At 39.1% G+C, this 15068-nt stretch overlaps 2 protein-coding genes across 4 annotated transcripts in view; one reads left to right on the plus strand and one right to left on the minus strand.

Annotated features, from left to right (window-relative positions):
• Positions 1-10888, plus strand: part of NHLRC3 (NHL repeat containing 3) — a 31890-nt gene extending 21002 nt beyond the window's left edge. For 2 of the 3 annotated variants that reach the window (XM_070409242.1, XM_070409243.1), the window contains 4 exons: positions 2206-2406; positions 6501-6592; positions 9272-9384; positions 10489-10888. In XM_070409242.1, the coding sequence (XP_070265343.1) occupies positions 2206-2406; positions 6501-6592; positions 9272-9384; positions 10489-10720 (638 nt within the window). In that variant the 3' untranslated portion in view covers positions 10721-10888. The remainder of the gene's footprint in view (positions 1-2205; positions 2407-6500; positions 6593-9271; positions 9385-10488) is intronic. The other variant, XM_070409244.1, reaches the window with a different exon arrangement.
• The window catches only part of PROSER1 (proline and serine rich 1), a 157559-nt gene that overhangs the window by 90111 nt on the left and 52380 nt on the right, over positions 1-15068 (minus strand). The window lies entirely within an intron of this gene.

Genomic DNA, 15068 nt, shown 5'->3' on the forward strand with positions numbered 1-15068 from the left:
TGAAAAGCTCAAAATGCAGGGTGTGGCATGCAGGGCTCATGAGGGTGGGACAGGCTCTATCACCTAGGGAGGGTTTTTTTTTTTCTTGCCCTGTTGCTACTGGTAGTAGCTAGCTCCTCTCAGGAAAAATGGCTCTTGTTTTGGGGCCTACGACCAAATACTCCTGGGTGCTGCTTTTTCACATCTCTCCGCAATGCTTCCCACCCCAGCCTCTCCTTAGGCACCTCCTCCACATCTCCCTCCCTGCACCAAAGCCTTGGGTGAGTAGCTGTAAATGAAAACTCCTGTGCTCTGTTTTTTTTAAAAAAAAAAACAACAACACAAAAACAATAACAATGAAACTGCAGCTTTCTGTCCGACTTATTCCCATCTACCAGCTCCAGACTGCACCCTGGCCAGCAATCCTGCCACCTTTCATGGCTGGATGTTACATGGGCCACTGATCTCGACTCTAGTGCTCTGGGCTGTGGAGCTCAGCATGGGTTTCAGGCTTATATCTTCTGAGGGAACAGAGATCTCTCCTCACTTGGCCTTCCACCCTGCTGCCATGCTGCTCCTGTAAGCTGGGTCAGCTCCTCTCAAGATCTCGCCCTTCCTACTCATCTCCAGGTGTTTTCTGTCCTTCTTTTATATGTCTCGAACTCAGCTGGACCTCAGTTGGTAATTCCAAGTGAATGTTCTCTAATTTAGTTGTATTTCCAGTCTGGCCTTGTGACTGGGTACACTACAGATCTGCCTAGTCAGCCAACATTTTCTCCTCCAACCTTTGCCATTTTAATATGTGTGCACCCCTTTGGATTCATATTGTGTTGAACTCTCTGCACTTCCTGGACTTGCATGTCTTCTTACTTTACCAGGTTAGGGAAGTTTTCAGTCATTATTTCTTCAAATGGGTTCTCAATCTCTTGTTCTCTCTTTTCTTCTCTGGGTATTCCTATAAGGCAAGTGTTGTCATGCTTCATATTGTCCCAGAGGTCCCTTAAACTATCCTCATTTTCTTAAATTCCTTTTTTTATCACTCTATTTTCTTTTTATTGGGTGCTTTCTGTTACCTAATCTTCCAAATCACTGACTCAATCTTCTGCTTCATCTAACCTACTGTTGATTCCTTGTAGTGTATTTTTTATTTCAGATACTGTATTCTTCATTTCTGACTGCGTCTTTTTTATGTCCTTTTTTATGTTTACTATCTGTCTTTTACATTTTTTATTGATTTCCAAAATAGCAAGGGAGTGGGGGAGAGAAGGAGAGAAAGGGAGAGAGAGAGAGATATCGATGAGGGAGAAACTGATTGGTTGCCTCCCTTATGCATCCTGACCTGGGGATGGAACCCACAACCCGGCTATGTGCCCTGACTGGGAATCAAACCTGTGACTATTTGGTGCACAGGATGGTGCTCCAACTAACTGAGCCACACTGGCAAGGGCACATTTCCATTTATTTAGCATTATTGTAAGAATACAGTGTATAATACACATAGCATACATGTGTTAATTGACTGTCTAAGCCAGGGGTGGGCAAACTTTTTGACTCGAGGGCCACAATGGGTTCTTAAACTGGACCGGAGGGCCGGAACAAAAGCATGGATGGAGTGTTTGTGTGAACTAATATAAATTCAAAGTAAACATCATTACATAAAAGGGTACAGTCTTTTTTTTTTAAGTTTTATTCATTTCAAACGGGCCGGATCCGGCCCGCAGGCCGTAGTTTGCCCACGGCTGGTCTAAGCTTTCAGTAACTTCTAGTCAGCAGTGGGCTATTAGTAGTAAAAGTTTTTTTTTTAATTGTTGTTAATCCTCATCCGAGGATTTTTTTTTTTTTAATATATTTTATTGATTTTTTACAGAGAGGAAGGGAGAGAGATAGTTAGAAACATCGATGAGAGAGAAACATCGATCAGCTGCCTCCTGCACATCTCCCACTGGGGATGTGCCTGCAACCCAGGTACATGCCCTTGACCGGAATCGAACCTGGGACCTTTCAGTCCGCAGGCCGACGCTCTATCCACTGAGCCAAACCGGTTTCGGCAGTAGTTAAAGTTATTGGGGTGTTAAAAGTTATATGTGATTTTCAGCTGTTCAGGGGTCGGTGCCTCTAACATACCTTCCCCTGCTTCATTGTTCAAAGGTCAACTGTACTTGATAAACATGTTTGTAAAGTGGTTGTATTTATGAAATATCTTTATTTGCATTCCTGTTTTTATAGGATCCTTTGGTCATACTATTAAAAAATATAATTCCCTTGGTGATCTTGTTCAAGTCTTGGGTACCCCAGGCAAAAAAGGCACTGGTTTGAATCCCCTGCAGTTTGATAACCCTGCAGAATTATATGTAGAGGACACAGGAGATATTTACATTGTGGATGGAGATGGAGGATTGAATAACAGATTGATCAAGTTGTCCCAAGGTACATGGCTTAATTTTAATGGTATTATATAAAAACATTATTTAACAAGTTGGATTTAATTTGTTTAATACTTGATATAATGTTGTAACTATTGAATATGAATCTGTAAAGGGCTCAAATATATTACCAGGAAAAAATCAGAACAGATGTGTGGGATGGCCAATAATGAATGATTCTGATAATAGATTTGCTTATTCTTCACCAAAAGCTAGATGTTTCCTTTGAAATGAACTGGAGGCAGTATGAGACCTTATAGTGGGCTGAAGAAATAAATGGTTATTCTATCCACTTAAGGATTGAGAGTCCAGAAACCTGGCATTCCAGATCTATCTTGCAACTTGATTGATCAGCAAGTGTTTTTGTGTGTGTGTGTTTTTAATCCTCACCCGAGGATATTTTTTCATTGCTTTTAGATAGAGTGGGGGGGGGGGGGGGGGAGAGAGAGAAAGAAAGAAGAAAGAGAGAGAGAGAGGGAGGGAGAGAGAGAGAGAGAGAGAGAGAGGAAGGAAGGAAGGAAGGAAGGAAGGAAGGAAGGAAGGAAGGAAGGAAGGAAAGGAAGGAAGGAAGGAAGGAAGGAAGGAAGGAAGGAAGGAAGGAAGGAAGGAAAGGGAAGAAAGAAAGGAAAGGGAAGGGAAAGGGAGGAGGGAGGGAGGGAGGGAAGGAAGGAAGGAAGGAAGGAAGGAAGGAAGGAAGGAAGGAAGGAAGGAAGAAAGAAAGAAAAACATCGATGTGAGACACATTGATTGGTTGCCTCCAGCACGCACCCTTGCCAGGGCCGTGAATGAACCTGCTATTCAGGTATGTGCCTTTGACTGGGAATCCACCCACGACCCTTCAGTGAGGTAGCTGACATTCTAAACATCAAGCCACACTGGCCTAGGCAATCAGCAAGTGTTTTATTGAATTCCCTGCTCTGCATCCTCAGTAGTATGTTAGGTGCAGGTTCATTAAAAAGAAAACAGTTAAATGTTACTGTGTGGTATTGATTGTTAATCATATTAATAAAATTATAAAAAAAAGATTAAGAGGAGAAATTATATTGACTAGAGAATTAGGATAAGAATTCAAGAAGGAAATAGTTCTTGCACTAAACTGGGTTCAATAGGAGGATAAGAGCAGGATAGGAGGACCATTCACAAGCCTTTGTTACACAAAGTCTTCAGGTGATGATAGTAGATCTTCTTTAGGAAAGGATCTTTAAGATGCATTTTATAAAGAGTTGAAAATAAGATTTTTGGATATCTTTGAGAGCTTATGTTGGGAAAATTTAACTAGGGCCAAAAACACACAAAAAAGCAGCTGACATCCCAGCATTATAGCTAGAGTTTACTGAGGGAACTTTCATAGGAGGCACATCCCAGGGAGGCAGCAAGAAGATATGCATATCCTTCAAGCTGCATGGTAGCTGCTAAAGAATCCTATCTAATAATAGACAAACATGGTAATTGACCATACCTTTGCTACGCCTCCCATCGGCTAATCAGCGCAATATGCAAATTAACCGCCAACAAAGATGGCAGTTAATTTGCATACGTAGGCTCCAAGCAGTGGAGCAAGGCCTCACAGCCCCGGGGCCAGGGGAGCAGCGAGGCCTCACGGCTCCAGGGCCGGTGGAGCAACGAGGCCTGACGTTTCCGGGGCCGGCGGAGCAGCGAGGCCTGACGTTTCCTGGGCCAGCAGAGCAGCGAAGCCTCATGGCTCCAGGGCCGGCTCCGGCCAGAGCGAAGGCCTGGGCCCCTGGTGCCGGAGGCAAACCGGTGCCAGCAGCAAGGGGAAAGGAAGGCCTATTGCACAAATCTCTTTGTGCAACAGGCCTCTAGTTATATAGAAAAGGCCAGAATGAATAGGGTTACCAAGAGGAAAAGGCCTTGCAAGCTTGCCATGGTCAGAGCAACCGCCTGTTCCAGGAACCAGCATGCCTTTGAGCATAGGAGAGGGGTAGATCAGACAGTCTCTGAGGGGATTTATGAGAAACAATCTGGGCCAAATCTAGCTCATGATCTGGCAGTGGTCATGTCATGGAACAGTCTCTCCTCTAAGGATTTGAAGCCTTGATTTGCCTGTAAAGAGTCTTTGTGGCCCTGGCTGGGTAGCTCAGTTGGTTAAACTGTCAGCTCGATACCCCAAGGTTGAGGATTCGATCCCTGGCAGGGTACATATAAGAAGCAACCAATGAACACATAAATAAGTGGAACTACAAATGGATGTTTCTCTCCCCCTGTTCCTCTCTCTTTCTCCCATTCTCTCTCTAATTCAATAAATAAAATTTTAGAAGAAAAAGACCCACTGCTGTTTTTTAGTAGAAAAGTGATGCTATAGAAGCAAAGTTTTTATAGGATACAATACTACATCAGGATATATTTGTGGTAAGTTCTGTCATGTGGAAGCTATGTAGTTAATTTATCACCTAGTAACTGAATTTGGTTGGTGATAGTTGAAGGAAGGTGAGGTGGAGCTAAAGTAAGAATCTGAAAATTTCTATGAAAGAAAGAAACAAATTTCGGAGATGGATTGAATATGGGTGCATTAGCTTCTTGTGGGTGCTGCAATAAATCACTAAAATTGGATGGCTTAAACAGAAATTTACTTGCTCGTGGTTTGGGAATCCAGAGTTTGAAATCTTTAGGGCGGGTCATTCTCCCTTTAAAGGCACCAGAGGAGAATCCTTCCTTGCCTCTTCCAGCTTCTGGTGGTTCCAAACACTTTTTTGACTTGTGACAGCATCACTCAGTCTCTGCATCTGTCTTTACATGGCCTTCTTCACTGTGTGTGTCTGTATCTCAAGTCTCCCTCTCCTCTCATTGGATTTAAGATGCACCCTAAATCCAGGATCATCTTGTCTCAAAATTCCTAACTTAACTATTTCTGCCAAGACCCTGTTTCCAGTAAGGTCCCATTCATAAGTACTGGAGGTTGGGACTTGATCATATCTTTTCAGGGGGCCACAATGTAACAGACTACTGGGTAGTAAATGAGATAGACTATAGAAACCTGTGAATATTTGAGCTCAGAAGAATGGTAAAACCAAAGAACAGGTTAGTTGGCAAGCAGAACCAGTTTAAGGAAGAGGTTGACATGAACCCTAAATGTTTCTGAGTGATGAAAAATTCACATGTAGATAACCATTAAAGAAATAAATTAATTGCTTGAAACAGATTTTTTTTTTTGTAAAGCATAAGAATTAGGCAAATCCTACATAATTAAAGCATAATATGGAAATCAACTGGATGGCAGAACGACCGGTCGCTATGATACACACTGACCACCAGGGGGCAGATGCTCAATGCAGGAGCTGCCCCCTGGTAGTCAGTGTACTCCCACAGGGGGAATGCGCTCAGCCACAAGCTGGGCTCACAGCTGGCGAGTGCAGGAGCTGTGGCAGGAGCCTCTCCCAAGTCTGCTGCCGCAGATGGTAAGGAGCGAGGAGTCCCGGACTGCGAGAGGGATGTCTGACTGCCAGCTTAGGCCCTATCAGCAGTCAGACATCCCCCGAGGGGTCCTGGACTGCGAGAGGGCACAGGCCAGGCTGAAGGACATCCACCCCCCCCCCCCCAAAGCACAAATCTCGTGCACAGGCCTCTAGTGGGTACATAAACAGAAAGGAAGGAATCTATACTAATAAAAGGGTAATATGCTAATTAGACCAGACAGCCTTCCGGACAAAGCCATGGCAGTGGGGGCAGAAGCGGTTAGGGGTGGTCAGGCTGGTAGGAGAGCAGTTAGGGGGGGACCAGGCCAGAAGGGGGGCAGTTAGGAGGCGACCAGGCTGGCAGGGGGGCATTTAGGGGGTGGCCAGGCCAGCAGGGGAGGGCAGTTAGGGGCAATGAAGCAGGCAGGCAGGCGAGTGGTTAGGAGCCAGCAGTCCCAGATTGTGAGAGGGCAGTCGGGACATCCCCCGAGGGGTCCCGGATTGGAGAGGGTCCAGGCCGGGCTGAGGGACATTCCCTCCCGTGCACGAATTTCATGCACTGGGCCTCTAGTAGGGTTATAATTGAAAAGTTTGTCTGCATCCTATGACATAAAATATAACATGCAAATGCGTAAGATATTCTCTATGATATGTTGCCCTGACCATATATGTTTATCATTTATAGATTTCATGATGCTTTGGTTGCATGGAGAAAATGGGACAGGGCCTGCTAAGTTCAACATACCTCACAGTGTTACAGTTGATTCATCTGGCCGGGTAAAAATACAGTGTCATTGTATCTGGAACTGTGTGTCTGAGGGTGTTTGTGTGTGTCTAAGTGTACATATGGATCTTAATGCACCTGTTCATGTCTGGACATCTGGATATGCATATATATTATGGATGTGGATATGGATGTATTTATCCTAGTATGTCTTGACAATACTTCTGAGACTGGGTATACCAAACATTCTCTTATAAGTATTTGAGTCCTATAATGAAAGTAGTTTCCAAATATTTAGAAATGAGCAAAATAGATTTTCTATTCACTTAAAGGGTAAAAGGAACACATAATGTAACAGAATATAAGGAATGTTACCAGATTTAAAAAAAAAAAAAAAAAGTTGCTCTCCTGCTAGGAAAACTACTATGAGTATTTAAATATATTTTTAATTCTAGAATTAAAGTTACTCCTAGAATGTATTGGTCAGAAGACAGATAGAAGAGGTTAATCTTGGAAGCTTGAAAAGAGAGCCATCTGGCCAAACTTTTATTTTATTTTATTTTTTCAAACTTTTATTTTTATTAGCTGTACTCTGTCTAGGGAACAGAGAGCTTTAACCAGCAAATTGTAATTTGTTTCCTTTTTTTCACCCCTAACAACTATCACGCTTTTGCTTTTGCACACCTTTAAACATGCATATTAATTCTTGGGGTTACCTTTCTATAACCAAACCCTAACCCAAATTGTTATCATTAGTTTCTTTTTCTGGTTTCCTGTAGTAGACGGTACTTCCCCATTATAGTAACTATAATAGAATGATTTAATTGTCTCTCCTAATAGAATGTAGGCTGTATGAGGGTACATATGAATGTCTTTTGTTTTATATCTTAGTGCCTAGTAGGTAGTAGTCATCTTATGCCTATTTCTTAAATGACTAAATGTCTTGGTGCACAATGGATGCATCAGACTATCTTTGCTTCATGCCATTAGAAATTTAATCCATTTCCACTTATTCTTTGCTCAGTAAGCAGCCTTCTGGATTATGATTTGGTTTCCTATTTAACAAAGTAAGAATGTTTTGATCATAAAAATTTTCAAGTATTTTCTATCATAGATAGGAAGATAATTGAATATGTGAACTTGATATGTTATTTGGGAACTAGAAAGTTGGAACTAACTTGTCCTCATGGGATAAGAACAACATCAAATTTCTGAGCATGCAAGACAAAAGCCCAGGTAAATTCACCATGAGGAGAAATGTTTTTTTGAGAGGACTTGGAGAATGAAAGAGTTATTTCTGCATATTTGATCCCAATCCTAGAGACTAAACTATATTTCCTCCTTGGTCATTAACCTAAGACTGTAATCCCCAAATCAGTTACCTTATTTAGGGATCAACAACCTTTCTCAAGTGATGCAATGATTCTTTGTTTCTGATTGGAGATTAATTCAGTGGCTACCAAAACTTAATACACATTGATAAAGATATAATCAAGGTTACCCTGAAAAAATAGTCCCTGAATCCACAAACGCTAGAAATCTGAAGATCCTGAAGTGGAGAGGTAGAGGTCAGTTGGGTTGGAGCACCCTTCCAGGCCATTCTTTATAGCTCTACAACCCTAGCCAAGTGTTATTAAAAATGGTTTCACTGTACATATGCCGTGGGTTGCATACATCATGTAGAATACTAGAATGTACCTTCTTGTTGTATAACAGAAGTTTCTTTAATAACATATTACAGTCTAAAATCTAAATTAAACCTATTGTTAGCCTACTTTCATTCTTTGTTTGTAATTAAAATCTCACAAGCTTCCTCTTTAAATGGTTCAGCATTTTGGACATAACTTGGTAAATAGCAGGTAAAGGTTTAATGATAGTGCAGTATGAATGAATATCTGGCCTTCCTGTAGGCTGAGCTCCCGAGGAGCAAAAATACTTTCCTTTCTTTTTTTTATTACCTGGCCCAGGAACCAACAAGTTGGCAGTACTCAGTGACAGTGAATATTAGAGTAATAAATGAATGCTGTTGCTTCAGTATCTTCAAATCATCTGCATTATATTGAAGTACACTAGTTTTTTAGTTATTCAAATGTTTAGTATAGCAGACACAGCATTATAGGCTTTGGTTTAAGATAGATGGCCATAAGTGGTTCTCCCACTTATGTAAGATCACTTCATGATATTTAACCTTTCTGAACTTTAATTTCCTATCTGAAATGGGGTTTTTAACACATTGCATACCGCATAGAAGTCTCTAAGACATACGCCAGGGACCGCACGTTTTTGGGCAAACTGCACGTTATTTAAATCATCATAATGCACTTTAGGTGTTGTTTTTCAATAATTATAACATTTTTATTTACAAAAACAATTAAACAATTAAAGTTCCTAGTACTTTTTTAACATATGGTACTGCGTAAAGCATTTTCCTCTATGACGAGGGACCAAACAAAATTTACGTAAGTATCTAGATTCGCTCCTTTTTCCATGGGCGTGAAAAACGAGAACACTTGTGAGCGGTCCTTAACAGATGGCACGAAACATGAGAAAACTCCTGAGCGCTATGAAATGTGTTAATAACCTTATTTGGGGACCTCTAAGTACTGAATTAAATAATGTATGTGCAATTAATAAAAGTAAACATTCATTCTCTCCTCTCCCCTTTTATATTTCTTTTCATTATGATATAGATCTTTTCCAGCAAAAATTTTCCTCTTTTTTTGGTTTCTCAGGTATGGGTTGCTGACCGAGGAAATAAAAGAATTCAAGTATTTGATAAAGACACTGGAGTGTGGTTAGGAGCATGGAATAATTGTTTCACAGAAGAGGGACCTTCTTCAGTCAGGTAATTGTTCTCTTTTATTTGAAAATGCTTATTTTATTTGCTTTATGTTAGGTTCTCTGAAAAGCTGGCTGAAAGTTTAAAATATTTATTGTTAATTTTAAGCAGGGAAAAGGCGGGGGGGAAACCAGTATACAGAAAACATATAATCATATTTTAAATTCCAGGTAGTTATATTCCCAGTGCACTGTGTGACCCAAATATATGCTGGACCTCTTCTAGAGATTTTCCTTGAGATGCATTTGGTCAATTTTTAAACAGATTGAAAGTGAAAATGTTGATTCTGTAGCCTAACATAGATTCTTTATTTCATTTTGTGTAGAACTATGATAATGTTATTTTTTAAAATTAATTTAAGCTAATCTTTGGCTATGTCTACCTTCACAAACCTCTTCTTCTCACATTAATAGAATTAGGTCAATTTAAAATTCTCTTTTAAAGAACCCTTTAACACTCAATCTGGCCTTCTCTGTGAGTCCTTCTGATTCTTGTTTTCAGTGATTCTCCTGTGCCACTGGTCCCTGCTCTTAAACCCTTAATAAAATACACCCCTTTTCCTGATCACTCTGTATCCCTTGACCCTTCTTAAAGTTTTATCATGGCCTCTTTAATTACTTGTCATTCTGTTTTAGCTCTATTTGTTTCTTTGTTTATTCTCCCACTAGAATAAAAGTCAAGAGAGTAGAGATTTGGGTTTATTGCTCACAGCCATATTCTTGGCACCTAGAATACTGCAGGCACACTAGGAACTCAATAGTTATAAAATAAGTGAACAAATTAATCAATTTAGTAAGCAGTTTGTTATATATATTCATATGTGAAATATTGTGCTTTTTGCTCTTTTTGTTGTTGTTGTGTATATGTTTGTGTGTGTGTTACATTAAAAAAAATATTGGGAGCAAGTAAAAACTAATCCAGCATATGAATCTAGAAAATGTGCTACAAATAATTTATCAACCAGAGAGCTAATAAAATTATTTGGGGAAAATAAAAGCCTTCAGCAAGTAGGTACCTGCTGTTTAGCACTGGTGGGGATAAAAATGTTGAGAAAATAAACATTTATGATAATTTTACATTAATTTGTTATGTCAAATGTGTTCTCTTTAGATTTACTCCTGATGGGAAATATTTGATTGTAGCCCAGCTGAATCTTAGCAGGCTCTTATTTGTGGCAGCACCCCCAGTGGGAAGCATTGGCTACTGTTCTGTGATAAGCTCAATCCAACTAGCAGATCAAGTTTTACCTCATCTCTTAGACGTCAGTGGAAAGACTGGAGCAATATATGTAGCAGAAATTGGAGCAAAACAAGTACAAAAATATGTCCCTTTGAAAAGCTAATTTCCTATAATTCCATTTATTATGTATCTCTCCCTGGAGATCTTGCAAGTGAAGGTTCAGATTCTCAAATTCACTGTTAAGTAATGTTCAAGCGCAATAATTCATGTTTTTATTTTTACCCGATCTAATATCACAGAATTTGTTTTTATAAAGTCATTAAGAATTTTATGTTGTGTCAACCATTCTTGTAACTTGAGAAACAAATGTAACTCTAAAAAACATGGGGTCAAAAGAGGGACTAAGGTGGAAACCTAGTTATTTGTCCTGATAAACTATCCTTGGGAGTTGGGGGAGAAACAAAAATAAAAAATGGGTCTTTCGGATAATTTATTGAATTTTACGTGAAGACTACAAAACTCCAGTTAGTTCACATTATATAAAATGAACTGCTTAAAAGATCAAGTGAAAGTGCTGTGGTCAGATCCAGGCTCGTTGTCTTGCAGAATCAAAGAATGAGTTCACGGACAAAGAAGGTAAGTGGAAGCAGTTTATTGAGAGATAGACTCCCTATAGCAGGGAGTGGCCCCAAGTGGGTTGTCGCTGAAGTTCCTTTGTTTAAGGGCAGATGTATGTCTTCTTGGCTCTTTTTTCTTTTTTTTCTTTATTAAGGTATTACATATGTGTCCTTATCCCTCCATTGCCCTCCCCCCACACCCCACGTATGCCCTCACCACCCTCGTGTCTGTGTCCATTGGTTAGGCTTATATGCATGCATACAAGTCCTTTGGTTGATCTCTCCTCCTACCCCCACCCGCCCCTACCTTCCCTCTGAGGTTTGATGGTCTGATCGATGCTTCTCTGTCTCTGGATCTGTTTTTATTCATCAGTTTATGATGTTCATTATATTCCACAAATGAGTGAGATCATATGATATTTATCTTTCTCTGATTGGCTGATTTCACTTAGCATAATGCTCTCCAGTTCCATCTATGCTATTGCAAATGGTAAGAATTCCTTCTTTTTTACTGCAGCGTTGTATTCCATTGTGTAGATCAGTGATGGCGAAGCTTTTGAGCTCGGCGTGTCAAAATTTTGAAAAACCCTAACTTAACTCTGGTGCCGTGTCACATATAGAAATATTCATAATTTTTTTTTGATATTTGCAACCATAGTAAAAAAATGATTTATATTTTTGATACTTATTTTATATATTTAAATGCCATTTAACAAAGAAAAATCAACCAAAAAATATGTATAAAATGAACAAAAACAATGTACATTTAGGACAAAATAATAAAAACAATGATAATCAAATGGTACGAAAACTAGAAATTAGTGATTTTTTTGGTGCTGAAGTTTGTCTGCTAATTCTTCGATTGCAGGTTCATACTTGGTGCACTTCAAGGCCAAGCAAGCGCCACTAACTTCATCTGTTAGCCAGTTTCTTTTGTTCATTTTAATTTTTATTTAATGCTGAGAACAAAGTCTCACAAAAATATGTTGATGAAAAATTGTTAGATTTTTTATGTCGCTAAAAGTGTCAGGTACTCTGTTCCAAGCACTCAAAATTTCTTGTTTGTAGTTGCACTCTTCTTCATTATTCAAACAATTTCGTTCCAGATTTTCAAGTTTTGACCTTAAGTCGACAAACACATGAGTCCAAATGCTACCTTGAAAATCTGCAAGTTGCATCTCTAAATTGTCAATTTGCATCCATTGGAAATCCTTTAATTCCAAAGTACTGTAAACAACTACATCCGGATACTTAATTATTTTAATGGTCTGTTCTAGGCTTCTAAATTGGTCGAATCTTTCGCTGAACTGTTCAAATAACGAGTTTACTATATTCTGGTACATAAGTATGGACTCCATTACACTCGTTGTAGTGGCCTTCTCGAAATACTTTTTTATCCGAGGAAAATACTTATAAGTTTTAGTTTCAATATCTCGCTTGAAAATTTTAAGTTTACTTTCAAAAGATTTGATGTATCCAAACATAACGTCAATACTTTTGCCAAAACCTTTTAAGTTCAGTTCATTCATATGAACAAGAGATCTGTAAAAAACATCGAATTGCTGACCCACTTATGATCATTGATCTGAGGAAAGTTTGCCAGATCCTTATTCTCAATAAATACCGTAATTTCTTCAAAGCACTCCACAAATCGCTCAAGTACTTTACCTCGACTCAGCCATCTCACATTATTGAACATCAGTAGTCCACTGTAGGTTGAATCAACTTCCTGTAAAAGTGCAGAAAATTCTCGCTTGTGAAGGGGTCAAGAAGCTATAAAATTCACAATTTTTGTTACAACTGACATTAAATAATTCAATTCTGAGAATCCCGATTTGGCACACAACACCTCCTGATGGATAATGCAATGAAAAGGTACAAGTGGATGTCTAATAGCTTCCATAAACAATTTCAGGAATCCCACATTTTTTCCCACCATATTTCGTGCCCCATCTGTCATGACTGACACAATTTTAGAGATATCAATGTTTAGGTCACTGAATGTTTTTATAACAACCTTACATATTTCGCTTCCTGATGTACTTATTGGCACTGATTCTAACTTTATCAACTCTTCTCTCATTGTGAGACCATCAGAATATCTAGCAATAATGGCCAACCGAGCATTTGCTGTGACATCAGTAGTTTCATCAAGAGAAATCGAAAAATATTTACAACTACTTAAGTCTTTTTTTAATTGATGTTGTACGTCTTTGTTAAGATCTATTATTCTGTCTTTGATAGTATTTCTACTGAGTGGTAACTCAGAAATTCTTTTAATAATAATCATCTTTATTTTTCATATCGTGAAATAGAGCTGGTGCACATCTTAGAAATGTTTTCTTAATAAATTCTCTGTCACTGAGGGCTTTTCCATGCTGAGCTATGGAGTGTGCAATACAGTAACTTGCTGATGTTAAATTTGTAGAGCATCTTACAAATTTAATGATGGAATTTGATTGAATTTTATAGAGGTGTAGCTGCCTAGAAATGTATTCCTTCCTTTCATCGATACTTTTTTTCAAGAGCTGACAATGATTAGTTTCAAAATGTCTCTTTACATTCCACGTTCTGCTTACTACAGTTTCATTACACAGTATGCACAATGATCTGTTGTTTCTGTCGACAATCCCATACATCTCGGTCCATATGTCTTGAAAGGGTCGGCTACTGCTACTTCCACTTCCTTTATCATTCAATCATGCTTTTTTATTTTTTTGATTCTCCATCACAACGCTGCAAAAATAAATAAATATAAATCACGGCGTTTTTATAAAAGGTTGATAGGTTTCTTACCTATTAACATTTTGCAGTGTTGTTGCACTGACTCTTGGTGCAAAACAATTCAAAGATAGTATGTATAACCAACAAATATATGGTGCTGTAATCAATTATCCAACACGCAGAATGTCTCGTCGAGCACTGTTGCACTGTATATCTTTTTCTTCTAACCCTCCCACTCCTGTCTCCTAACAAACATGGCGATCAAGTGCATCCGTTTGCCGAATGCACCCAAACGCACAGGAAGCTTACCCGAGGCACATGTTGACAATAATGAGGCTGTTTCCAGAATTGGGCATTCTGTCACTCGAGTAAAAATAAAATGTCATGAGTAAAGATTAATCTCTTTATAGTGCAATTCTTAACCTTTTTATATTAATGTCAATATTGGAACAATGTATTTTGGATGTTTTCACTATGTATCTTTGCTACGCAACACCGATGTACATGTTTACATCCGGTTTTAGAATTGCATTATTGATCATGAGTAACGTGAGTAATAATATTACTCGAGTGATGCCCAACTCTGGCCGTTGCGAGAGACAAATATTTGAATTATGCAATTTTTTGTCTCTGTCGATACGTGTCACCCAAAATGAGTTCACGTGTCACCTCTGACACGCATGTCATAGGTTCGCCATCACTGGTGTAGATGTACCACAGTTTTTTAATCCATTCATCTGCTGATGGGTATTTAGGCTGTTTGCAAATCTTAGCTGTGGTAAATTGTGCTGCTATGGACATAGGGGTCCATATATCCTTTCTGATTGGTGTTGCTAGTTTCTTGGGATATATTCCTAGAAGTGGGATCACTGGGTCAAATGGGAGTTCCATTTTTAGTTTTTTGATGAAACTCCATACTGCTCTCCACAATGGCTGCACCAGTCTGCAATTCCCACCAGGAGTGCACAAGGATTCCTTTTTCTTGTGAATCTTCACCAGCACTTGTCATTTGTTGATTTATTGATGATAGCCATTCTGACAGGTATGAAGTGGTACCGCATTGTGTTTTGATTTGCATCTCTCTGATGATCAGTGATGTTGAGCATTTTTTCATATCTCTCGTGGCCATCTGTATAGCCACTTTGGAGAGGGGTCTATTTAAGGCTGTTG

This window comes from Myotis yumanensis, unplaced genomic scaffold, assembly GCF_028538775.1.
Source record: "Myotis yumanensis isolate MYYU_CA2020_CCGP unplaced genomic scaffold, mMyoYum1.0.hap1 SCAF_3, whole genome shotgun sequence".
Taxonomy (NCBI): Eukaryota; Metazoa; Chordata; class Mammalia; order Chiroptera; family Vespertilionidae; genus Myotis; species Myotis yumanensis.